The 27,309-nt window shown below is 42.6% G+C and overlaps 1 protein-coding gene across 1 annotated transcript; it reads right to left on the reverse strand.

Moving 5' to 3' along the window:
• Positions 1–526: 526 nt before the first annotated feature.
• BCL2L14 (BCL2 like 14) lies at positions 527–27,309 on the reverse strand. Its single transcript, XM_005010033.5, has 8 exons — positions 27,288–27,309; positions 19,305–19,420; positions 18,140–18,257; positions 9,671–10,096; positions 6,740–6,955; positions 5,738–5,805; positions 4,447–4,719; positions 527–3,705 (listed from the first exon to the last, which is right to left on the reverse strand). The coding sequence occupies exons 1-8, from the start codon at positions 27,292–27,294 to the stop codon at positions 3,664–3,666; spliced, it is 1,266 nt and encodes a 421-aa protein (XP_005010090.3). The 5' UTR covers positions 27,295–27,309; the 3' UTR covers positions 527–3,663.

Here is a 27,309-nt window from a genome sequence, read left to right on the forward strand (position 1 = left end):
ACCTTCCTAAATAGCAGTCTTATTCAAGCCAAAAAATAAAAATAAAAAACGAGCTAGCGCCCAACTAATGGCAAGCTAGTGTATGCCAGCAAACCAAGTCGAGTCTTGGTGTAATTAAAGTGGAATCACATCCAGTGCTTCAGAGCCAACATCTAGCTAATATGCCTGATTTAGTAACCAATCAAATTTATAATAAAGCAGCAGCCTCCAGTGTGAGGAAGGTACAATGCCTACAATTTTTTTTTTTCATGGAAAAAAGATGTCAGAGAAAGGAAAGGAAGGAACATTTTGAACTTCTGGTTGAGTGCTTGCCTCTATCCCCAAATCACCCTCCTTTTGGGGACATTTGAAGTGATAAAAAAGGCGGGATATCCTTAAAAACTAAGGGAGTCTTAGATTTACAGTCTAGAGATATATGAAGTATTTCCCCAATCCTCTGAAGAAGAGAAACAAAGCTCCCTCACTTCTGTCTTCCCCATCTTGTTTTGCACGTGTGTCCAAACAGCAACAGGTTGCTACACATCAGTTGAAATTTTAAGGTTTATTAGAAAAACACTTGATTTTTTATAGCATTGCATATTTTGTACATCCAATTAAACTGCTGTTTATGACTTTCATTCAAAGTCATGATTTGTTACTAAGTTCTTTGTACAATTAACAGTTAACATGCTTGTACACACAGAATGAGTACCTGTACTAGAATGGTGTCTTACTGAGAGGTAGAGAGCCCTTTCAGGAAACATTAACTGTTTGTACCAGAAAATTATAGGAGCAATGCTATGATTTTAGAGCTTCAGCAGATGTTCCCAGTTCCTTCTCTATCCACTGGGGATTTGCAGGGGATGGAAATCCAAAAGTCTTCACTTAATAGGCCTCAAATCAAGCCTCCACATTATGAATAGTTTCACTGCAACACATCTTTATTGTAAATGATACACTGTTATTTCTTCCTCTGTCACACCTACAGCTTTAAAACCTCTAATCAGATCATTTGTTTTCAATTTTGATCTGGGGCAGGTCTTTGAGAAGCCGGGTATGTGGGCTGCTGACAGAAGCCAGCTCAGCAAGTGGGGCACAAGCACATTGGGGAGCAAACTCCAAACTTATTACTGGGACTTTAAACTAGATTTGATGGGGGAAGGGAGGGGAGTTAGAAATGACAGAGAAGGGCTGGGGGACTGCCTGACACTGACAAAGATAGTAGGGAAAAACCTCTGAGTTGTCCCATAGGATTGTCCGAGGGCTCTTCAGAGAAGGTAATGACCCGGATACCCTGTCTGGAATCTCTTTCTTGCATCCCTCTAGGGCTAACTGTGCCTGCTGCTTCCCTTAAGTGCCTGTATACCAATGCACAGAGCATGGGAAATAAACAGATGAGCTCGAGATCTGTGTTTGGTCACGGGGCCACGATCTCGTTGCAATCACAGAGATGTGGTGGGACAGCTCACATAACTGGAACACTGTTATGAAGGGCTGTGTTCTCATTAGGAAAGACAGGCTGGGGAAGTGAGGGGGAGGAGTTGCCCTTTATGTGAGGAACCAATTAGAGTGTACCCAGCTCCACCTGGGGGAGGGTGAAGGTCAAGTGGAGAGCTTGTGGGTGAGAATTAAGGGGTGGGCTGGTATGGGGGACACTGTTGTGGGGGTGTACTACAGGTCACCAGATCAGGAGCAGGAGGTTGATGAGGTCTTCTACAAGCAGCTGGAAGTAGCCTCAAGATCCTGGGTGCTGGTTCATGGGGGACTTCAGTTATCCAGATATAGGTTGGGAAAGTAACTCAGCCAGGCACATGCAGTCCAAATGGTTCCTTCAATGCCATTGAAGATAATTTTCTGATGCAGGTGGTAGAGGAACCAGTGAGGCAGGGGGGACTTCTGGATGTTTTTCTTACCAACAGGTGTGGGTTTGTTAGGGATGTGAAGGCAGAAAACGTGTGTGGGTGAGCAAGGAGCTCATCAACAAGATCAAAAGGAAGAGGAACGTCTATGATATGTGGGAAAAGGGCCTGTCCTCTTGGGATGAGTATAGGAGGGTTGTCAGGGCCTGCAGGGACGTGACAAGGAAGGCTAAAGCCCACCTGGAAGTGAAACTTTCAAAAGAGATAAAGGATAATAATAAGTGTTTTTTTGTTTCTTTGTTTCTTTGTTTTTTCCCCTGCTGAATGAGGGGGGTGTCCTGGTAACGGGGGATGCTGAGAAGGCGGAGATACTAAATACCTTCTTTGCTTCGGTCTTTGCTTCAAAGACTCCTCCCCAGGACTCCTGGACCCTGGAGGGAGGAGAAAGGGCCTGGGAAGTGGAGATCTCCCTGCTGGTTGATGGTTTGGGAGTGTCTGAGTGGGCTCAACACACACATATCCATGGGTACTGATGGGATGTATCCACGTGTGCTGAGGGAGCTGGGGGAGGTGATCACTAGGGGCATGACATGCTGCAGAGGAACTCTGCAGAGAAGGACCTGAATGTCCTGGTGGATGACAGGTTGGCCGTGAGCCAGCAGTGTGCCCTGGTGGCCAAGAGGGCCAATGGGATTCTGGCGAGCATTAAAAGGAGCATGGCCAGCAGGTTGAGGGAGGTGATCCTCCCCCTCTACTCTGCCCTGGTCAGGCCTCACCTGGAGTACTGTGTCCAGTTCTGGGCTCCCTGGTACAAAAAAGACAGGGAGCTCCTGAAAAGAGTCCAGCAGAAGGCAACAAAGATAACAAAGGGCCTGGAGCATCTTCCCTCTGAGAAAAGAGTGAGAGACCTGGGTCTGTTCAGCCTGGAGAAAAGAAGACTGAGAGGGGATCTCATTAATGTTTACAAATATCTTAGGTGTGGGAGATTTGGCCAACCTCTTTTCAGTGGTTTGTGGGGACAGGACAAGGGGCAATGGCCACAAAATGGAGCACAGGAAGTTCTGCACCAACATGCGAAAGAACTTCTTCATGGTAGGGGTGACAGAGCAGTGGAATAGGCTGCCCAGGGAGGTTGTGGAGTCTCCTTCTCTGGAGATATTTAAGGCCTGTCTGGACGCCTACCTGGACATCCTCTTCTAGGGAACCTGATTTGGCAGGGGGGTTGGACCCAATGATCTCTTGAGGTCCTTTCCAACCCCTACAATTCTGTGATCCTGTGAAATGATGGAAAGCGGCTTGGCCAGCTCTTTTGCCTGTTCTCTCAGTACACTTGGGTGGATCCCATCTGGCCCCATCGACTTGCATATATCTAAGTGCAGTAGCAGGTCACCAAACATTTCCTTGTGGATTATGAGGGCCACATTCTACTCCCCATCCCCTTCCACCAGCTCAGTGGAAGTGAAAGTGGACTGGATCACAGTCCAGTGATTCTTGACTGCACACTGATATTTTCCTCCTGTTTGCATTTCAACATCCATCTGTAGGAGCAGTGGCAAGCACCTCTACTCAGAAAGGTACCTGAAATCACTATCCATGGGACTGAATGCTGCAGAGTCGGAAGTGCCTTCATATCCTTTAAAAAGCACTTCTACATCAATACCAGCTTTGAGGAAGTGCTATTGTACCTATCAGACTTAGCCATGCAAGAGTCCAACATTCAGTGTGAAAAATAAAAATACATAGCCAAGGGAATTGGATTGTGGTAAGATCCTTCATGTTCCTTAACTGAAGGTTCATGCACCCTAAAGAATGCATTCACTCACATTTATTCTACTTCTTCCTGATCCAGTGAAGTCACAGCCTTCTCCTGTAACAGAGAAAGAAAACTTAAAATTATAAAAGCAATTATGACCCTCATCCTAAATTCAAATCTGCTGGGGTCAGTCAGTAGGTTTGCCAGTAGGATTTCCTGACCTCACGTGCTGTCTGTTTCCGTGGATGTACACTTTACAGCACTTCATGAAGCACAAAAGGACTAAGATCTCTGTTGCAAGTGCCTTACAACAACAAAGCCAGGCAAATAAGCTACAAAGGACAGCAGCTCTGCACCACTGCTGGCGAAAGGGCACCTCTCACTGCTGGCTTTGAAAGTGGGATATGAAGATAAATGGGTGCCTTTGTGTACAGAGAGGTGGACATATACAATACTGTAAGGGCAGACTGTATGAAGTGCTGAACTGCTACATTGTCCCCAGAACTTGCCAACAGCAGACTTTTAGGGGAGAAGTTTAAGATTAGGTCAAGCATGTAGTGAAGTTTCCTGGTGTTTCTCCCAGCCTTCAGCTACATGTATTTGCTGAAGTCAGCCTGCACCAGGAATAGTGCTTTATATTCAACAGCCTTCCATGAATGTCTCCTATTGATTTTGAACCTATGTAAATAAAAAGCTTGCAGCATAGAAGATGTCTTGCAGGAGGAAGTCCACAGCTTAAATACATACTGTGTTAAAGAATACCTTTTTAGTTTGTTTTGCAGCTGGCCTATGCCAGTTCTATGAAAGTATGGTACTTCTATACTACGCTACAGTCAAGGGAGGCAAAACTCATACCCATCCTCCCCGGTCACGAATCCACGGACTGAAGTGTTCTCTGAGGTACTTTGATCCAAAGCCCATGACCAGGTTCATAGGATGGTTGTCCACAGCAGTAAGTCTGGTGGCAATTTCCAGCGTGAAGGCAACTTTGGCACATTGTAGCTGGCTTTCTGTCTCATTTGTTGAATCTGCTGAGACATCCTCCAGGAATGTATCAGTGATCCTCTCAAAGAAGGTGTAGGACAACATGTCTCTGAATTGCTGATAGAAGGTCCTGTCCTTTTTGAACTGAAAATAAGAATAAGGATCAATTAAACTGAGCCACTTCTATTGTAATTTGTTTCCCTATCCCACTGGGAAAGGACAGCATCTCTAGATAATATATGCAATACAGTCTATTTGTGGTGTTGAATGGAAGAGATGATACACAACCCCACACCTCACTGCACAGCTGTTCCTTCAGGCTCTGGAGGTGTCGCTAAGATATTTCAGGGTTTTATTATTTATTTATTTATTTATTTATTTATTTGCATTTGAATGAGAGAAGCAGAGAGAGAAAAAGGCAAAAAAAGTGTGACACTGATATGGAGACTTGCATGTGAGGAGGCAGGAGCAGTGGTAAGATGACACTAAAGGTTATGAGAAGTGCTGGCAGCACCTGCTGTCCTAACCTCCATTTGCTCAATCTTTGTGACACTTCTTACCTTATCTAAGTACCTCTCTGCTGCCAGAGCAGAAAATGTCCTCCATGTGGGATTATACTGATACAGATCAGAAGGGGCAGCTAATGAAGGGCATTAGAGAACGTGTATCTGTATTTTTAATAGAGAATACAACCGTTCCTTATAGTGGACACGTGCAGAGATTTTTGTATAGCTTTTGTGCATGGTTCTCAAAATGCACTCAGAATTATTTCTCTTTCTATACAGCAATTCTTAGAATTGTAGAGTTTCCCTTCCTTCACTGAGAACAATTCGTATGCCAAATTTAACACAAGCACAGGAGTTTCATGGAGTTAGTCAGGTGCTCAGTGTCCTATGAAACTCAAAGTGAATGAGTCAAGTGACTCTTTGAAATATACCACCTTTATGTTGTCTTCCTCCTACACCCCAATTGAGATCTTTGCTAGTCTTCTGGTCTTAAGAAAGGGTTCAGAATGAATGGTTAAGGCTTCAGAAAGCCCTAAATGTGGAAAGAGGTCAGGATAGAGACAGAGAGCTAAGTTACAAAACATTCACTCCCAACAGAAGTGTAATCTCTGTCTTCCACTCTAACCTGTGTAGCTCCTGAAAACAGAAGTACTTACCTTTTCTTCTAGTTGATCCCCTGATTTTCTTAACAGTGCAACTATTTGTTGTATTGTCTTTTCTTCATCTGTTAAAAAGAAGAGACGGTATAAATATCACTGCTTTCTAGTAGGATCCAGATAGCAAACCATTGTGAAAGTCTTTCTGTCAATTAATCATGAAAAGAGCTGCTATTTTGTGGCAAATTCACATAGAGTTGTGTATCCAAGCTTTATGCAGAAGCTCACTGTTCTAGTCTGTGTGGAGCAAACAATGGTCTTTTTCCATCTGCATGATATTTTGCTCCAGTTAAGAATTTGGGAAGGTGCATGGCACTGGGCTTTAGCATCCCAGTGCCAGCTCTACGTGCTTTGAGGTATGGCTGGTAACAAGACAGAACAAAGGGGAAGCTAGCAGAAGCCCAAGAAAACAGACTTAAAATTAGAGGGGAAAAAATCCCCTCATTGTTACCAATTACACCTTCCATGACTCATCAGAGCAAACTTCAGGTTTGCTGGATTAAAGAAAATGTAAGCATGGCTGGCTACTTTTTGCAACCAGAAATTCCCAGGAAGCTTGCATTAAAACCTCTGCAGACACCACAGAAAAACATCAGTTCACACTTTTAACAGGTTGATGATCAATGTTGTCCCCTCTCTAAAGAGAGACTGACCAAGATATCATTGCCCTATGACAGGTCTTTGGCCTTAGAGACCCAGTGTATTATTCTGTCCCTAACTCATATCACTGCTCTGTCACCTTCTGTCACTTTGCTGCCATTCTCCTTTCCTTATGTTACACTTCCCTGGATTATTAATGATGTTCCCTTTAATTGCAGTAGCAGGCAGCAAAAGGAATACCTGAACTGTGGGGAACAGAACAGGAACAAGCAGAACAAACTTCCCTCTTCACAGCATCTTACCAGAGAGTTCCTGAGTGCTTCACCATACCTGGAAAAAACATCCTGGTGTGCAATACTAACCTAATGACCTGCCTACGAGAAGGAAATTCTTCATCCTTACCATTTCCGTCACTCTCATTTCCCTCAGCAGTATCTTTGCCATCTTCTTCCAGAGACTGGGAATGCACCAGCATCTTGAACATCACACCTGAAGGAGATGACTGAGGTCTGGAAGTAATGAGCTTGGCAAGTTTGTCTGCAATGTGGTCAACATCTGCTTTTTCACCTGATTGGGAAGGAGGGTGGTCCGCAATGTTGTTGACATCTGCTTTTTCAACTGATTGGGAAGGAGGGTGAGAAATAAAGATGGCAATTAATCTTTCCAGGAAATAATTCAGAGATTTACTTGTTTACATGCTCCCTGAGGTGGAAGTACCCAGAGGATACCAAGAGATATATTTTCCAAGCTGGGGCTTTGTTGTTGCATGAGATCAGCTGGTAATAATTTAGAGAGGTAAGTAATGCATTACAACCCATCTCTAGTATTTGAGCAGCAGCTAACTATACATAGGCCATACAGAAGCAAGTGTAAGCATTGCCCTCTAGCATACATCCTTGCAACTCAAATGAACATCCTATCGTAAGAAACAGGAGAGTACTGCTCTACAAGATTGTGAATCTTAGACCTTGATATGAGTGTGATATTGCCCATAACTAGTTCATCTATAGCCCCAGATTCAGGAAAGGTGCCGTATTTGAATGCCCTTTCCTTGTTCCCACAGATTGATCCTGAGCTAAGGAGAAGCAGACCACTACAGAGGCACCTCTAGCACAGAAGCTTCTCATGTCTTCAACATTGTTGTGTTTGGACATGAATACTGGGAGAACCCATCACCTGGCAGCCAAACTAGCTTTATCCACCTTGCGTACTGACCTCGTTCAGTACCGGCTGTTTCAGCCCACTGGCTGAAGACATCACTTGGTGAGGGGATTCTACAGGGGATCCTGCTGAAGTAAGGAGAGCAGAAAGAGCTTTTGCAAGGCTTGCTTCAGCTAGGAAGTGCTCTTTTTCACAACTAGCCTCATGGAGCTTGCAAAACTTGATCTCTCCTCAGTGGCAGCTCCTGTGTGATCAGCAGGCAGTGAGACAAGCACAGCTGTGGCCTGCCCCACAGCACGTGCAAAATTCACAGGCAGAGTGTATTGTGAGGGCAGCAGGGGTTAAGGTGGCCAATAAAAACTGCATTTCAAGGGTGGTGAATCAACACCCAGACATTTCCTTCTCTTTGTCTGCATGAAGACTGGCTAAACTTCTAGGAAGGGGATTGGACTCTTTGTAACAGCGTATGATTATGACTTCAGAAACCTAAGAATCGGCAACTGTTTTTTAATAGAGCAGGCTGTCTTTTTAGGCAAGTGATCCCCCAAAGCATCACCATTTGCTGCCGAATGGCCTGGCCAAGCTTGCTTCTCAGTTGTCAGTAGTGTAAGTTACAAAAAATTATGTTTTAGGAATCAGTCCAGAAATCTGTCCAAGGACAGGTAAAGTCTGTATCTGAAGCCAAGCACTGTCTCCAGGGAGGTTAACACAAAGCACAGTGAGGTGTTACCTTGAGGCCACGCTTCCACCTGCAGGGACAGTGGCCATGTATTGGCAGGACCATTAAGCAGTTGCCCACAAACTCTTGAGAGCTTTTCTTGACAATGTAAAAATGAAATGGAAATAAAAATGGACACAATGAATGTGATACTGGAATCAAGACCATGGAAAGTTATGGTCATTTCACCCTAGAAAAATGAATTGGGCTGAGGCAGGGAGCTTTTTTTGAGAGATCCAGCTGGGTTTGGCATAGGGATAATTATGGGCTTGGTGGGCAGGAGCTGCTCCAGGACAGTTAATCTAATCAAGCATGGGGGATAATCTTTAGAAATATCTTTACATGCAGTGAAATAAGAGAACAACTGCTGTGACACCAAGGGGTCAGGGAGACGACAGGATCAGCTCGGGACAAATTAGACAAACAACCCCCTATTATTTATATGAATACAATATGACAACCTATCATACACTGCATATGGCTACTTAATGGGGACACTTCACCATCCTCTCTGTCTTTCATGAGAGGTTAAGGTATTAGTCATTTTCTAGAGCAGAAAAGGTAAATGATCATTGTCTACAGTGCAGCACTCTATGTGCAGCTGGCTTTGGAGGCGAGGGTGCAGGGAGTGTAGGTGGATGGGATCCCCAAATGCAGGATGTATTCCTGTTACCCAACACCTCTTCTTCCAGCACATGGGAGGGTTGGTTTAGACTTGATATGGAAAACTCTCTCCATAGCTTTCTTAAAATGAAGACCTGTTACCTTCCCAACCTAGCCTCAGGCCACACATTATTTTTTAAGCCTGCCTCCTCAGTCAGGATCTATATGTGAGAGGAATCCTGTGGCAGGAGTAGCAACATGTAAAGGAGATTTATATAACTGTGGAAGACTGTTTCCATTTAAGGTACACAGTGGAAGTATGAGAGGCAGTCCAGAGACACGAACTACTCTCTGCTTGATGCTGGTTGCCTCAAATTGGCAACTTTGCTAGCACTTTGGTTTCTTGTTAACAACAAAGCTAGCACTTTGGTTTCTTGTGTGGAATATATGTCCCATGACAAAGCCCTTTGAAAAAGTCTTCAGAAAACTTATCTTCTTTGATTTCTTGTGTGGAGGTTTTCAGTTTGGCCAGTGTTTCACAGTTTCTTTCTAACCAGGTATAAAAATTAAAGGCCAATGCTCATAAAAAGCAACCTGTATGATTGTATGATATTTATCACCATATGATGAAAAAACAAACAAGTGAGTCACAACCATGAATATTGTATGCAAGCACTACTGAAGATCTAGCAATCTGACTTCCTAATTGGAAATCAAAAGAGCTAGTGTAAGATGAGCAAAAAGTGACAGAAGCCTTCTTCCTTTTCCTGTCTTTCCACAGGCCCTGAGTCATTTAAGCTATTTAGAGGAAGATTTAAGAACAAACTGCAAAAGAAAGAACTAAGACATACTTGTCTGATGATGACAACTCTTTACTGAAAGGCTCTCAGTGCATGTACCAAAAGTGCGACTTTCAGGTACAGAAGTTTTTGGGGGCTTTTCCTGCTCTGCTCTGCTGCAGAAGAAGGGTAGACAATATCTTGATAAATGTTTTTGTTTTCTTTTCTTTTTGCTGTGCTGCTTCCTCATGCCACTCTGGCATTCCAATGTTTGACTTGAACTGTCTTTTCCCCCTTGATGATGAATCTCTAATTCACTCCTGATTAAGGATGATGATTTTGGTGCATTTGTCTCTTTTTTCAGAAGTTTCTTGTATCTGCTGGCAGACAACCGCCGCTGTGCATAGGCCATCAGGATCTTGTATTCTATGCTGTCTCGCTCGTCTTCCAGCGGTATTTCTTCCATACTGACATCATTTGGTGAAGACATCTCAGTCCCTGCAAGAACATATTTTTAGTTTTAAGTTAGGTAATAGCCTGTTTTTCATAAATACCAACCAATACTTAACCATTTCTACAGAACTTTTCACTGAACACCTTATAAATCTCAGTGATGGCAATATTGCAGTACCTGGAAACCAGTGTTTTCTAGAAAGTGAATTTGGTTACTGAGTAACACCGCAGATGGCAATTAAAGCAATAGAAGAATTGGAACAAAATATATGCTACTTTGCTCTTAGCTGCATTTGGTTTATGAAAGTATTTTTCAATAATTGCTCAGCCCAAGTGCATTTTACATTTCATTGTTTGGTCTTACTGCAAGAGAATAAGATAGTTTACGATATGAAAAATTTGCCCCAAACACTTGAGGCATGTTTAAAAGAAAAGAAGTAGCTCAATTCAGCAAACACATAAACTGACTCAACCCTAACAATAGCTTTTTTTATTATTTTTTTTATTTTTTTTTTTTTGGAGAAAGATCAGCATACAGGTGGCTTAGATTGGAAATATGAAAAATATAAAGGAGTATTCAATAACTGGGGTGCAGTTCAGGAAAAGAAGAAATATCATAACAATAATATCTGATTCTCAGGATAGGAAGAAAAATGATTTATCAAAGCACTGCACAGGAAAAGCCCAGACTGTGCTCAGATGATGCCACAAGGCCAGCATATAACTAAACACAAATTCTGCTCTTATGGGAAGCTTCAACAAGTTTGGGCCCTGGATACTCTAGGTAGGACTAGGAGAGCAATAAAAAACTAGCACAAACATTAGGAAAAACTTTGATATATATAATGTTCTCAACTGTTCCTTCACTTTAGGGGACATGAGTCAATAATCTTGAGTGCTTGACTGTGTGCAATGAATAGGATGGTGGCATACAACTCTTGTAACTTGTACTTGTCCATATAAACATAACAATCCCACAGCACGCACATACATTTTTCCATCTCCTGGCATCCCTTTGCATTGTAATAGAACAAGCCACCATCCTGCTCAGCATGGAACACTCTTACATGTTTGCTTTGCACTAGACTCCTTTGCCACTTGGCCTCTCTGAAGCCAAAGAAGAAGAAGGAAGAAATGGGAGTGCTCAGCTGTGATGCAGCCACCCAGCTGCTGTGCTTTTTTGATTCCTAAAAAGGTCTCTGCTGCAGAGGCCAGGTGTGGTTTTAGTCATTTGAGGAGGCACCCCTGACCACTGACAGCAGGCTCTCTGCAAAATTTCTGTTAAATGACCCACACAGACAAAGTCAAACAAAACTATGGTCTTATCCAGAACCTGTCACTGGGGTCTCTGTTGCCAAAAAGCCAAAATAGGAGGCTGCCTTCCTGCTGCCTTCTCTTTAACAAGTACCAAATTCATACATACTTGGACTGAGAGAAACAAATTTAAGTTAATTTCTTTCTGTCTGGAATATCATTCAGCTATTTGATGCTTTGAATAAAACACTCTTGCTGATATACCTCCAACAGGATGCTCATATCCTAAGCAGAGAGACTCACATTTGGGAGTGAAACAAAAGCACATACACACAGGCACACAAATATATGCATATAGCTGAGTCCAAAGGAAAGCCACTGGGAACAGGATGCCTGGCTCCCTATGTATTTTTAATTTCTGCCCATGGGACTGTACCTCCTAATTCAGCATTTTGTGCCACACAACAGAGCAGCTGTTCTGTAGGAAGCAATTTTCTTAGTGTAGCCTTGTTCTGCAGGCATCTCCAGACACCACAATGGCAGTGCCACAGTAAGTGGTGACTTTGTTCCTTCAGAGATGCTGGGAGGAAAGTCTTAGAGGCAGTATGATTGCCAGGCTGCAGTTTAATCGCAGATCACCTCTCTTTTCAGTGCAGAGTTCTTAAGTTACTAGACGTTTCCCTCAAACTCCAGAAAAAAAGTTCCAGGTTTACAATCCTTTTTTTTTTTTTTTTTTTTTTTTTTTTTTTTGTTAATCACCCTCAAAATTTCTTTTTCGTAAGTATGAGGGTGAAATAATCTATATATGTACATTTGAAACACCAAGCCTTCATTTAGTGTCAACCATCCTAGTCCCATGAGTTATACTCCCACAGGAGTACACAGCAGAGACAAAAAAAAAAAAAAAAAAAAAAAAAAGGGGAGATAATAATAAAACTCTTCCTTACCAAACTTAGGAGCATCAGAGATTAGACCAACTTCAGCCCCCTGGCTTACATGTGCTTAGTTCAGCACTGTCCTTACCAGGAAAATGGAAGGGGATGAAAGAAGGGAAGGGAAGGGAAGGGAAGGGAAGGGAAGGGAAGGGAAGGGAAGGGAAGGGAAGGGAAGGGAAGGGAAGGGAAGGGAAGGGAAGGGAAGGGAAGGGAAGGGAAGGGAAGGGAAGGGAAGGGAAGGGAAGGGAAGGGAAGGGAAGGGAAGGGAAGGGAAGGGAAGGGAAGGGAAGGGAAAATGGAATTGAGAAATATCTGAGGAAGAAACCTGGGAGTGTTGCATTATAGGTCCAGTGTGGTTCCTCTTACCCTGAACTGCTAAATGTATTAATGCAGCTCATAGTCTGCATTAGAAACTATTTTTTGCTGAAGAGAATGGACTTTTCCAGACACTGTGCAGGAGTATCACTAGCTTCCACAGTCACTTTAGGACAGCCTAGAGCAAAACACTAAGGAAATGAGAATGGGAATAATGTGACTGGGAGAGGTGGAGAGAAACAGAGGGGGAAAAAAATAAACAACCAAAAAACCACCACATCTGCTGGTAGAAAAAAAGAAAGATGGCTTGTTTCTCTCTCAGGAAACTGTTATGTTAATTCACTCCACAACTGAACCTGAGTGTGATCTCCCAGTTGTGCTCGAGTTAAAACATTGACTCACTACCATCTCAAGCCTCCAATACCCTATCTCAAACACGTGGCAATAGCCTCTCTGAAATATTCTTCCTAGCACAAGCTTGGGTCTCAGCTTGCTCAGTTTTCCCCTAGAAGTGTGTTGTAATGTTTAGCTGTTCAGTGTGTAAAAATCTGTACTTAACTTCATGTGGCAAAGCATTTCACTGTTCCCTGACTATGTACCTGGGTGATGATTTACCCCAAGAATATCCAAAGTGCAAGCAACTATGTTGCCTTTGAAGATCTTTCAGCAGTGGCCCTGTCCTGGTAGGGTCCCATCCTGCACTGAGACCTCTTGCTCACAAGGTCATGCCAAGAGTCCCTTCCTGTTTGCTGGACCCACTGGCGGCAGTTTGGTAATGGGGGAGAGGGTGTCAGTTCCTCCTTTCTTGCAAGTTGCTGCCTCCAGATATTCAAGGGGTCAGCAAGAGGTTTAATGAACCTGCAAGGGAAACTGAAAGCCCCGTAGGCAAGAATCAGCAAGAGACTGTTATGAGAAACAAACCACATGGAGAAAAAGAAGTGAAAGCTAGAAATAGAAAGAAAAAAAAAAAGAAAAAAAAAAAAAGAACTGAAACCATGCAAGACAGAAGACAGGCACAGGGCTGCTGCTTCTTCATCGCTGTGCCTAGGAAAGGAGCATTGATGGATATACTAGTCAGGATGCTGGGAGAGAAGGTGGCAAGCTCTCCATGACCTATGATTACTTGATTCCATCTTCCAGCGCAAACCAGAGTAGCTTAAACAGTGCTTTAAGCTTCACTGCATTTCTCAGTGTCCCTGCCACACAGGCAACAAGTATAGGGCAGTGTTCTCCAGCCACACTTTTCCTCCTTCACCTGGCTCCCCTACATACTCCCTATTTCACCCTAACTTTTGTGTAGGAGTCTGTAAGCAAGGCTGTTGCAGATCTCTTCAGCTGGCCAATGAATGCTGGAACAAGCACTTCCCTGGCTGCCTCAGAAACCAGGCCATTTGCTTCGTTTTGAAGTTTATCCACAAAGAGAGAGAAAATTTTACAGGTTCATTATTTTTCATTATTGAATACTTTATTCAAACTCAAATTTCACCTTAAAAAGATCTAGCTTAGACCTTAAGATCAGACACCAAAGCTCCTTAAAACAGTATAGCCTTCCCAATCATGGGTACTCTTTACTGGATCTAAAATAATTTGTATAATATTCATATACACTCATTTTCACTAATACAAAAGAAAAAATGAATACTAATATAAATACTATACAAACTATAAGCTAATTACATAAAATAATATAAATTTAATTCCTGAAGATCAAGAGGAATAACTTGTCGTAGCATAAAATAATCAGTACAGCCCTATATACTACAATATTTCTTACACAGTATGTGTTTAGATCTGCCCTACCCAAACCAACACTGAAGATGGCTGTAGAGATAAAAATCAAATAAGAGTTCAAAGGTTGGTGTCCTAAACAAGGCTAAGTGCAGCCTGATAGTAGGAGGTGGAGTATTATTACAGCTTCCTGGTACATAATGTCAAATAAGCACTTACACACCAGATGCAGCTGTACAGATAAACCCACACCTTGCTCTGATGGGAAATTCCTGAGAAATGAAACTAATTATTTTGGTAGAAATGTGACATAGGAGCTTCCATACTGGGACTTTTTTGAGCACAGCTGCCTTGGTAAGAAATTTCACCCCTGTGTATCCAGCTAGGCCAAGGGAGCCTAAAAGGAGGATACGGAGTCACAGTGTATTGGTCATGTATGCCATTATTCACAGAGAGCAAAAAAAGTAGATATCACCAAATGCTGGTGTTTGAAAAGCAGAGTGCCAGAAGTGAACCTGTTTTTCAATTAATTTTAAAGTGTGAAATCTTTATTGGAGGCTTATGACTCTCCTTAGAATTACTTCTTCATATTATAACCACATTATTTTCCTAATATCCTATCTCATATGGGCCAGAGATGAGACAAGCCTTTTCCAGCCAGAGCACTAACTTTGCATGAACTCTCTCAGAAATGAGATTCTATTAAGAAAGTTTTATAATGCAAGCATTGATCTGGTTTGACAAGTGCTTGGAAGTCCTGCTAAAACCAGAATCTGCGTATTATTTCCTAGGATGATTAAAAGAAACTCGGAGGATCAGATGATGGAGGGTAGCAGCACAGTCTCATTCTGTCTACTTAAAAACTCTGGTCTAAATTATTTATCTTCTGAGCTTGCAGGCCTCAGAGGAAGCACTATTACCCCCTCCTGCTTCATTTTCCTCCAGACCTTTTCTTTCCATTGCCAAATGTTACATCCATATGAGATTTCCCAGCATATTGAAAGTGAACTGCCAACTCTCCTAAGGGTATGTTAAACTATAACCCACCATCCACTTCAAGACTTATCTGCCAGAAAAAAAAAAAAATAAATAAATTTAAAAAAACAAACACACAGACTTCTGTGAGGAGCACTACTAACACAACCTGGCTTCCTCTCTGGATTCTCTGTGAACCCATCACAGCTAAAAGTGCACCCCATGAGGCCACACACATACCCCCAAAACTTGTAGCACTGTAACTCCACCCTGGGCTGTCAGCAATGACATTTATCTAAAAGCTTGAGAAGTCCTTTATATGAGGCTTAGCTGGCAGGCCACGAAGAAGTAACCCTAAAGAAGACAGATATGAGCAATGTGATTGTTCAGTCTTTCTTAGGAAGGCATGTGAAAACAAGACTCTGAGGCTCATGTCTGCATACATGGGGAAAAAAAAAAGGGGGGGGGAAGTGTATCATGGAGGTTCAAAAGTAGGTGAAATAACTTTTGATTTGGAGGGTGTCCAGCTATAGGCCTGTATTTGGCAAAGCTGTAAAACTGGGGCATCTTGGCTATGCTATTTTTTGACTTTATTTGTATTGTTGTTAATTGTTAATAGCAGGCAGCAAGTATAGATGCAAATGATAGAATTATAGAATCATTAGGTTTGGAAAAGACCTCCAAGATCATCTGGTCCAACCATCACTCTACTACCACTATCACCCACTAAACCATGTCCCCAAGCACCATGTCCAACCTTTCCTTGAACACCCCAGGGATGGTGACTCCATCACCTCCCTGGGCAACCCGTTCCAATGCCTAACTGCTCTTTCTAAGAAGAAATGTCTCCTCATTTCCAACCTGAATCTCCCCTGGTGCAACTTGAGGCCATTCCCTCTATTTCTATCACTAGTTACCTGTGATAAGAGACCGACCCCCAGCTCCCCACACCTTCCTCTCGGGTAACTGTGGAGAGCAATAAGGTCTCCCCTGAGCCTTCTCTTCTCCAGACTAAACACCCCCAGTTCCCTCAGCTGCTCCTCACAGGACTTGTGTCCCAGGCCCTTCACCAGCTTCGTAGCTCTTCTCTGGATATGCTCCAGGACCTCAATGTCCTTCTCGTAGTGAGGGACCCAAAACTGAATACAGTGGACTACTGTACAAGTCCTCTTGGCACATGGTCACCCATGGTCAAACCCGGGGCTGTCCAACTCATATTTCCCAAGCCTCTACTCTTCTTCTGAACCTTCTACCATGTGTCCTGTCCTTCCCTCTCAGATGCCCACAGAGCATGGCATCTGCAGGCAAGCTCTCCCATTGTTTCTTCTGTGGGAAGGTTCCTCTCACTGTATCATGGAGATTTTCCTTCAGAAAGCTAAGGGACCTCACACAAGCCAAAGTCAAATAATGTCAGTGCTGAACCTGATATTTGACTCAGTTCTCTGTCATGTGTCCTTTCACAAGCACCAGCAGACCTCAGAGAAGCACGGGTAGCTGAAGGCGGTTCTGCAGGAAGAGGAGGCAGCACCTGCTCTGAGAGGCATGAAGGCAGATGAAGCAGAATGGAGAAGTGAAAGAGTCACCCCCTGACTCCCCTAAATTATTGTTAGCCTAAGCTATTCACGTCTGATCTGCTGCTTCTCTCCCAGCCAGCAAAGACAGAAGTGCAGTTGCTGCCTGGGACACCAGTTATGAATAAACCATGTTATATCCGAGGCAATGTTGGAGAAAGACCTTACCATTAAAAACACCACCATTTACCTCAGTGACTCATCCCAAGTGTGGGTCCTTCCCCTCAGCTCTACTCTCACATATAGAGGGGCAGACTGGGGAACTTGGCACAGGAGGCTTCCATACAAGGGGAAGCAACAGCCAAGACTACTCCAACAGCAGTTCAGGCTAGATCCTTTTCTCTGTGGGGATGACCTGAAATTACTGGCTGTTCTTGCACAGAAAAGCAGAAGTATTGTGGGTTTCTGTAGTTCACTCATATGTGAGCAGACCACTTTACTGAAACAGTAAGTCATGTGTATTGACCCACTAATTTTCACAAAACCCTTATCAGATTTGTATTGACTGTCCAGGAGAGGCTGTGCTGTTTTAAACTGTACAAAGGCTGTAGAAAGTTGGTTTTACACATGAGACCACAGGAAAGGATCTCTCCTCATGGTACTGCAACACAGTCACCTCTAGGATGGAAAGCAATGACTTGCAAAATGCAGGATTATCTGCTACTTATTAAATCTTAACTGAACAGGACACCACAGAATTAGCAAACATAGTGTTATACGAGCATGACACAATAAACATCCCTAGTGACAACAGATTTTTCATGAGCACTGCTATGCAATAGACACAATGCATGCTGTATAGAAAGGTCTATGCTGATGTATGTCTTTCAAAAGAGAAGTTATCTGCTGCTCTGTGGCTGTCCAGAGGTATTTCCCTCATTCAGGGATGAAAGGCTGCTCAATGCTCAGCCTCTAGAAGAGAAATGATGCACTACCTGGCTGCACAAATTTACTGGGGTACTCCTGAATTTTAAATTCAGTTGTCCACAGCTAAAACATTTAGTGTGGTTGGAAAAACAACAACAACGAAAAAACAACCTTGCTGTCATTGGCTAGGTCTGTCAAACTTTCTTCTGAAAAGCACACCACCAATAGCGGTGAGGCTTGTATGGCAGCTCCAAAAGTCCTAGGGCAGTACCTTCCCTTACTTTTTGACATCACAGATAAACCTGAAAGAACATTGTTCTGAATTAGCCATGATAAATATAGCAGTTTAATCTATATACAAATAAGAGCCTTGTGCTGAATTATGGACAATCAAGCATTACAGAAGAGAAACTAAGTTCAGAGAAGAAAAGGGTGCTTATTACCTTCCAGGTCTATTGCACCAGCAACACTGCGTGCCTGATGATCTGACTTCTTTCTCCTTTTCTTCCAGTGGTTACTCTTTTTTTTCGTTAGAACCAGACTTGTAAGCACAGCAGTTCCCTTTAGGGGAAATAAATAAGTAAATAAAACAAAGAATTTAACTTACTCTATTGACTATTTTAAGCCTTCCACTAAAACATATATACATAAGCTTTCCCTAAGAATGTCACTGCACTTTCATTAAAAATGTGCCAGTACACTTCCTTATGTGAACGGAGTTCAAACATGCCAGCTTACTTATAGGAGGCAGGAGGGGTGGGGCCTGCCCCCTGCACTTGTGAGTGGTTCTGAGCAGCATGCCAGGCAAGGGACAAAGTCTATAGCTGCTTTGGGCTTCTGGACGAATACAGTCTTTTTTTTTTTTTTTTTCTCATGGTAGAGGTTGAACCAAATAATCATTCTGATCCAGAAGAAGGTTTTTAAAGTGTTTTGAAATCAGTTATACCTCTTCTTCTATAAATAGCCATATACTATTCTATACTTTTTCATATGCTCTTGACTTTTTTTTTTTTCCAAAATCACATTAAACATTAATTAGATAAGATAGTTAAGGTTGTTGCAACAAGTGACACTGTATTGACTCTCTTGGACTTTGCTCCTGTAGCTATTGTAACTACTATGGTCCAAAATGGTGATTTAGATACCTGTACAAATAACTACAAATTAATCTTCAAGTCCATTTTAAGAGGGCTTTTCACCATGCCAGTGATAATTCCATTTTCAAAATAAGCTTGTAGATGAAGCTGCAAGCTAGGAGGGATTGGATGAACGGGCAAGAGCCTCATCCCACAGCCTGAGAGGGTGAACTCTTGAATCCAGTCTAATTTCAGTAGTGCCCAGTGCCAGGGGACAAGAGGCAGTGGGCACAAACTGACAAACAGGAGGTTCCCTCTGAACATCAGGAGCCCTTCTGTGCTGTGTGGGTGACGGAGCACAGGCACAGGTTGCCCAGAGAGGTTGTGGAGTCTCCTCCTTGGAGATCTTCAGAAGCCACCAGGACATGGTCCTGGGCAGCCTCCTCTGGGTGCCCCTGCTGGAGCAGGGGCTGGGCCAGACAGCCTCCAGAGGACCCTTCCCACCTCAACCATTCTTAATTCTGTGATTTACCTGTGGAGGAGAGAGTTTCAGTGGGTGCAGGCTGGTTTCTGACAGGGAAGATGTCTCTTCAGGGAAGTGCCTTAGTCTCCAAGTGTTGTAAGGAACATGCCTGTCTGCTGACTTTCCTGCAAAGTGAAGAATTCACTCATTGGAACAGCAATATAAACAGCCAAATTTTGCATTTCCGGGGCATAGTGACTTGGAGTTCCCTTTGACTTTACTGGCTTATAGAATCTTTTTGTTAATGTTCATTGAAGATTTCCATTTCCTTCTCTTTTTTGCCATGGCCAACTGACCTCTGAGCAGTAACAGCAGATGTAAAGCCTGCATGTTAACAATCTGTCATTCTGTGCAGTGAAAAAAGTTAGTTTTCATTTTCTTTTTAAACATATTGTACCCCAATGCACAACATACTTTCTCCAATACTAAGAGGAAGGTAAAAAAAGCAGTATTTGATGTCCAGAAAAGGGATGGGCAGCCTGCTGGAAGCAAGGCAAAGAACTAAACAAACAAAAAAAAACTTTCAAAGAGCTATTTTGAATTTTATAACACCAGGTAAAGTGAGAGGACAAAAACAAATAAAAACAAACAAACAAACAAACAAACAAAAAAAAAACTAGTGTTGACTTGGCTCCATTTTATATATTCTGTTCTTACAGAAATTGTAGTTCTATGGTACACCATGAGACAGAAAAAAAAAAAGTCCATTTCTCCACTTGGCAATTTTGTTTTGTACAGCCAGAGCTGGATGTATATTGAAGGGTAACTTCTGAAATATACTGGCAGAGCCAGACTTTGTGGTGTTGAGGCAACATTGGTGCCCACAGAGCCATGACCTTGTATGAAATATAGCTACTCACCCAGCCCATTGCTCCCATCAGTATCTGCAATTTTTCACTTCAATCCCTGAGTGTTCCTATACCCTGAACAAGTAGCCATCCTGGTCATACTTTGAAACTGCTGTGGAATCTAAATACCTGGACTCTTTTAAAGCCCTGGTGGTATTTAGGAGAGAGTGGGGTATCTCATGTTATTAAATTGGTAGTCCTGGCTGCACACAGGAAAAACAGTAGCTTATTTTCTTCCATGACTGGAGCTCTGGATTTCGTAAGTCTCTGTATGGAGGGACCTGACTTTGTCCATTACGGAGCAATATTGGAAGAGAGATGTTTCTAAGCATGTTACAGCCAGCCTGAGCAGATGTGGCTGTATGGAAAGGCTCAGTCTGACCAGGGCTCCTCTTTCTACTCTTGCAGTATCTTTTCCAAACAAACAGAACTGAAAGCAGTCACAGAGGAAGCAAGATAAATGTAAAAGAGAAACTCTCATAGATGCAGTGCAAAGACTTTTTAATGTGTTTTAATTACTTTTTGCTTCATTGTACTTCTCTGTTTTACTGACACTGCTTTTTCTACCAAGAAAACTTATTTTAATAGCCTTTCCTGAAAGAGGAGAGAAGTGCAAACATTGTGAATAATGGCAGTATAATTCCCCAATTTACAGGTGGTTCACATTTCGTTTCTCTTTCAGTTCTCAGTCCCTTCACACTATTTCTTAATTTATGACTAGGTTCTCTGTCTTGCTTGTATTATGGATCTTATATTGTTGTTGTTGTTATTATTATTGGATTCTTCTTCTTCTTCTTCTTCTTCTTCTTCTTCTTATTGGATTCTTACCTTTTATGTTGCCTTATATCTTGTGTCTTCTGCCCCCTTTTTAAATGTTTCATTTACCTTTGGATATCCAGCCAAGCACCTTATATTGACTCATGAAGTTCTCTAAAGGGGAAAATCTGCTTTAATTCCTTTTTGTTTGTTTGTTTGTTTTCTTGTCACACCTTAGGAATTTAAGTTGGTTATAAGCTACTTTCAGTTTTGTCTCAGCTTACTTTCCAGCTTAAAATCCTTGATATATCAACTTTTGTTTTCCAGTCTGCAAAAGGACATTTAAAAATAAAACCATTGCTCCCACCCCCTTCCAGAGTGCCTGTGGTGATTGAGTTTTACAAGCGGGGCCAAAAGTATAAGAAGCCCCTCAAAAACAGGAAGGAGCTTGAGATCTCTGGTGACAGAAGCTAACTGTTTTCAGGAGGGAAAATAAAAAGGAAAAAACTGTTTTGAGAGATGGAAAGTTTTGTTCTACCTAAAGGAGGTTTTCCTGAATGAAGTCTAGCAAACGGCACCTTCCACCAAAGAAGGGTAGGAGAGAAAATAAAAGATCCATCATGTAAGGCACCAATCTAACCCATGCTTAACCAAACTTCAGAAAAGGTTCATGAACTACAGGAGCTCTTGGTAGTACCGGGGGCCCTGTATACCCACCCAGCAGGGACTGTTTTGAGGTCGGCAAGCAGTGCCTAATGCATCCCCGGTTAACAAATTCCCTCACGTGCCCAGCTAGGCGCTGGCCCTGCATGCGGAGGGGAGGGAGGCTTGCAGCGTCTGGGACACTCAGCCCTGGGGCACGGAGTGGACATCATCCTGGCGGCAGGCGGGGAATCATGCCCTCCGGGAAGGATGCCGAGGCTGCTGCCTACCGGGGGGGAGCGGGGGAGGACGCCCCGGGCCAGCGGGGAAAGGCGAAAAGGCGGCGGGCAGCGACCCCCGGTGGCGGCCGCCCCGCTGCAGCCGGAGCGTTTTGTCTCCGGATCGTGCAATGAGCTGCAGCCAGCCGTGGGGTCAGGGGGAGGTTTGAGGACCAGGTGGCACTTCCATCCTCCTCCTCTAACCCACCGACATCCTCCCGCTCCTCCCTGAGGCTTGGCGCTGGTGTTCCTGACCCGCCCTGACCTGGGCGGGTGGGTGACACCAGGCAGGACCCGATGGGATTTCTTCGTCCTGCTTCTTCTCACCTTGTTCAGGTACCATGGGGCTGCCTGTACCCACTGGGACACGTCCTGGGCTGTTCATTGTTGCCCTCAACTCCCTTCTCCTATGAAGCAGCCTTCTCTGATGGCTCCCATGCACTCTCTATATCTTCAAGCCATGCCATGAGGCTGCCAGTAGAAATGCAATGCTGGACATTATTTAATTTGCTTCACTGGCTGGGGAAAACCCACATGATTTTATTTTGCTTGTTATTTACAGTAACTCTTGGTCCAGCTCCTGACTGGCAGCTTAGTGCAGTTCAGGTGTTATAAGGCAAAGGCACTTTTCCCAGGCTCCCACTATCCTGTCCTTAAACCAGCTTGTTTTAGGCTGGTGTAGGCTGCAACCTGCCCTAAGTGCCAATGATGTGGTCCAGAGCCTGGGAGTCAGCAGAGCATAGCTGAGAGAGGGAGTTAAGAGAATCTTAGTAGACAGGATGTTGACTTATGAGTACCTAGATTATTGTATTAAAAATAGATGTTGCTTGATGTCTTTGCTTACCACTGTGCAAATTAACCAAAAAAAAAAAGAAGTCTTGGGGCTCCTCACAAAGGATGGTTCCTGATAATAATAGGGAACCTGTCTCAAGAACCATATGAGACCAACTCTGTGGTTTGGATAAGAGCCAAGGAGCAGCTGAGTCTGCACAAAGACAGGAGGTCAACTAGTGGTGATGAAGAAGAGTTGCCAGCCTTCATCGCCATGACCCCCAGTGATGACCACCTGGAGATATTGTGCAAGCGCAGATGGAGGAGTTTATGGAAATGACTTCTTGGAACAAATTTTAATATGAAGCAGGGATAGGTCATGCATATGTATAGGCATTGGGAAACTTCATGCATATGTAACTCTTTGCTGCATGGAACCAAGGCAAGTTGCTGCACTGGGGTGTGCATGACTTTGGTGGGACTACCCTCTGTGCTGCCGAGTGATGAATAAATATATCTACTTTACAAGCTTACTGATTGTAAGTCCATTTTCCACACCTCATAGCAGGGTTTGAGTGTCAACCCCCTTTCTTCCAGCCTTTTCAGTAAGGCAGTAAGAGGACTTTGCACAAGAACCACAGGGCCAAAAGCCTAAGGAAAGTTTTCTTAATCCTTATTTTCTATAAGAAAAAAAACAGCTTGAGTTTCTGGATTGATAATAAAACATGAGACTATGAAATATGAAATATGGAACATAGACTAAAAAATCATATACATCTGTCTCTGGAAAGTATTTTCACCATTAGGCTGATAGCCTTTGGAGTCAGCTGTGTGGCTGTAAAACCCCTTTGGCTGCATGGAAATCTAGTGGCATACAGGCCCCTCACCAAATGGCAAATGTCTTATCTCAGCAGTTGTGTGGTTCTGGCAGTTTTCAGGGGATGTGTACACTGCACCATGCCAGCGCTCTGACAGAGCTCCCACCTGCAGAACAAAATTTTCAGATGTCACTGAGCTGTTTCAGGTGCTTGTGTTATCTCCAACTGCATACCTACTTCTGTATACTTTTATTTCACTATTTAAATTATTTTTTTTGCATATTTGCATTTCACTAATTACTTCATATGCATTGAAGGAGTTTCAGTAACTTCCTGCATATGGTCTTCACACATGTAAGAGGAAGACTTGCTCAACTCACCAGCTGTGGTGTACCTCAGTCTCTGTACCTCTGGACCTAAAGTCTTAATTTAGGTGTACTGGTATACCTCAGTACCTCTGTACCTAACGTCTTAATTTCTCCTGTTTACTACTGGCATTTGAAGTGGAATGAACATATCCTTATGTCATAGGGGTCTTTCCCCTTTCTAGAATGGATAACTGTCATGTGCTTCATATAGGAAATATGTAGAGTGTTCTTATACACTTCACTCACTGTAGTTAATAGCTGTAAAGGGAAAATGTTTTGGAGGGGAAGTATGGGACTGGAAACCACAAGCAGAATGAAACCATATGAATCAAGGGGATCAGAGGCTGGCACAATTGCAGTTACAGCCCATGTTACTTAGTTATACTCACAGGTCAAATGGAATAAATTATTTGATAAGGATTTCTATCGAGTGATATTTTAGCAAAATTTCCAGTCAGGCAAAAACACTGGATCAGGATAGAAAACACTGAAAAATGAACTGAGCCGCCCTGCTTTGCACAGTTACCAGAGGGTGGAAAAAGACAAGGTGGGTAATACAGATGGCAGATCTATAAGCCTCAGTAATTAAAAGATTAAGAATTTATCACTTTGTGTTGAATTAGAATAATAATTCCCAAAGGAATATGTGGAATAAAATCCTTGGCTTCCTGAGGAAGAAGTATGGTTTTTGAATTTTGGGATATCCATTTCATGCAACCCTTTCGGACTTACTACATTTTTTTTTTTTTTTTTTTAACATTAACAATAAAAGCTGCTTTTTCCATTTAATTTAAAACCAACCATCTGTGTGCATAAGGGTCTTTTCCTCTGAGACAGAGATGCCGGGTTTCCAATCTTCCTACTTCTCTGGCATTTGTTAGTCCATTAATCATAAGACTTAGCACTTCTGTAGTGCTGTAAATCTCCCAAACTTCGTGCTACCACAAGGGCTTTAATTGTGTAAGTGAACTTAAGTGGGTGGATCACTGGGCTTGTGCAGAGCCCCACAGAAAACAGCAGGGCCTCCTGAAAATGTAAGTGGGTCTGAGGCACAGTCCGTCCCAACAACAGTGTTGTCCTCTCTACTTTCATCAGCTGGAAACACCAAGGTGCATGAGAGAGCAAGGAGAGCGCAGACTACATCAGCTGCAACATTTGAAGCCCCTGGTTGTGAAAGAGGGGAAAAGAAAGCCTCTGCAGAGCATTATAATGTTTTACTGCTCTTTAGAACTGGATCTAATGCTCTTCTTGAGGATTATTTAATGACATTATTGACCTCGATACAGACACAGAGCACTGTAGCAACCTCATATAAGTTGATAAGGGGTTTCCCATTGACATTATTCTAGTTTTGCTGAATACCTGAAAAAATCCTCAGAGGGGGATATGGGATTGAAATTAAGCTTTCTTCTCCCCCAAAACCAAAGTGTTGTGTTTTATCTCTTTGAACTAACACATTTTAAAACTCATGTTTTCAATTATGCTGAGGTTTAGCTGCCTTGCCTGGCATTGCCTCACTTCACGGGAGCTGTAATTTGGGTCTCATTTTGCACCCTGGTTTTGGTTCCCCAGAGAACAGCCTCACTCTGAAGGCAGACACATCCCCTCTGGCTGGGCCAGGCTAGGGGCTTTATGGTGGCTATATATGGGGCAATGCACAGCAGTGTAGAAATGTGGTTAAATATAACACTTTTGCTTTGCCCAAAAGTATTTAATTCAATGAAAAATTGTACTCAGCTGTCCATCCCAAGTTGGGAGGACAGAAGATCATCAAACAGCAGACTTTGCCACAGCACAGAAGCTCTGATTTTCATTTGTCCCAATTCCATTCTATGCTCAAAGGTGCTGTACCATGTTGCTTTTTCTTTTTTTGGTACAACTTTGGTTACATTTCATCTTCAGGGTGCAGTGGGATACATACTCCGGTGATTAAGATTTTTTTTTGAGAAATGATGCAGGGTGTTTACATTCATAAGAGTTGAAGACACAAAGTCACACTTCCAGAAGTAATTTATAATCTGCAGTGCCCGACTAATTGAAAATAGGAATGATGGTCTTAATTAATTATTAGGAGATGACTTTCTAATTGACTTAATTAGTAGCGTATCAGGTGAAAGTTAATTTTGTGCTGACGTCTCAAACCTCTTGATAGTCAGGGTGAGAATTATTCGAATTTCAAAGTGACTTCCAAGTTATTTTAAACAGAAATTTGGGTGTCTATGTGTAATTAGAATATTCTGTTTTAAATTTCTTCATAACTTTGACAGCTCCTAGGATTTCCAAGTGTCACTGTTTCTCAGCAGGTTGTACAATTTTGGTGGATATTTGTTTTTATTTTTTTTTTTTTATGAGGTGGTAACAAAAGAGGTGTGCAACAAGTTCTACTCTCTGAACAGAGGTGCTGAAAGTGTTGAGCCTTTTTTTCTGAAAGCTGACTGATATTAGCTTTGTAATGGATTCTTTAGATAGAAAAAAAAATCCACTAGATTTTAACTAAGCATTGCTTTTAAGTTTAAAGTAATTTGTCCTCATGTCTCGTAGAAGTATGGCTCAATCCAGCTGTGGTTATTAAAGAAATAAAGTTCAGACATTCACTACTAAATATTTAAAATTCACTTCTTTGGATCAAGAGTGTCTAGCATTTTTTAGTAAGAACAGTGCTATTAACCAAGTCAGGCAGCTACCAGTTTTCATACAAATCATTTGTATTCAAGTAATATTTATCATGTGCTGAATGCTGTCCACACACAAGAGGACACTTATCCTTTCCTGAAAACCTTGCAGTCACCAGAGAAAAAAATACATTTTCTTTCCTGAAGGCTGAATAGTCCCTTCAAACATCTGCACATTGTTAAACAACCCAGAAAATAATAATGGCTATATAAAATAAAGTAATGAGCTGTAGCTTCCTCCATACCTGGCCTTAAAGATGCAGGCCTCGTTCCCCACAGTCACTGAGCTTTTTGTTTTTAAGGATCAATTCTTTCTCTCTGCTGCTAGCAACAGACTTGTTTTTGTGCTTGTATCACAGCAGAGAGAAGAGGAGCTTGCTAATAGCTCTTATCTGGGCTGCAGTCACTGCAGCCTGACTAAGATATCCTATTGCCTTTCTTCATCTCGGGAGGAGGAGGGACACCTGGCTCCTTGCATCCAAGCACAGTCCCAGCTGCTGCTTTCCTGCTCCATCAATAGACTTTTCTGTGCCAGTAGGACTAATAGCAATGGTTTTCTAATGACAGCATTTCCCCTAGTGCCTTGTATGTTCTGCCTAGTAAACCTTTTGGAATAATAAGATGGATTCAGCCCATTTGTGACAGGAGGGAGGATCATGTGGGGGACCCGTGGGGGAAGAAAGGAAAGAAGGAAGCAAGAATGAAAATTTCTGTCTGCCTAATAGGTGGTCAAAAGGCATGCACCATACAGCATTTTTTTATTTGGGTCCATCACAGTGATTTCACTCGTGAAACGATTTTGCCCCTGCTGTAACAATGTGGTATTAATGACCACTTACCTGACATCAAAGACCAACTGTA

The sequence above is a fragment of the Anas platyrhynchos genome, chromosome 1 (assembly GCF_047663525.1).
Source record: "Anas platyrhynchos isolate ZD024472 breed Pekin duck chromosome 1, IASCAAS_PekinDuck_T2T, whole genome shotgun sequence".
NCBI lineage: Eukaryota > Metazoa > Chordata > Aves > Anseriformes > Anatidae > Anas > Anas platyrhynchos.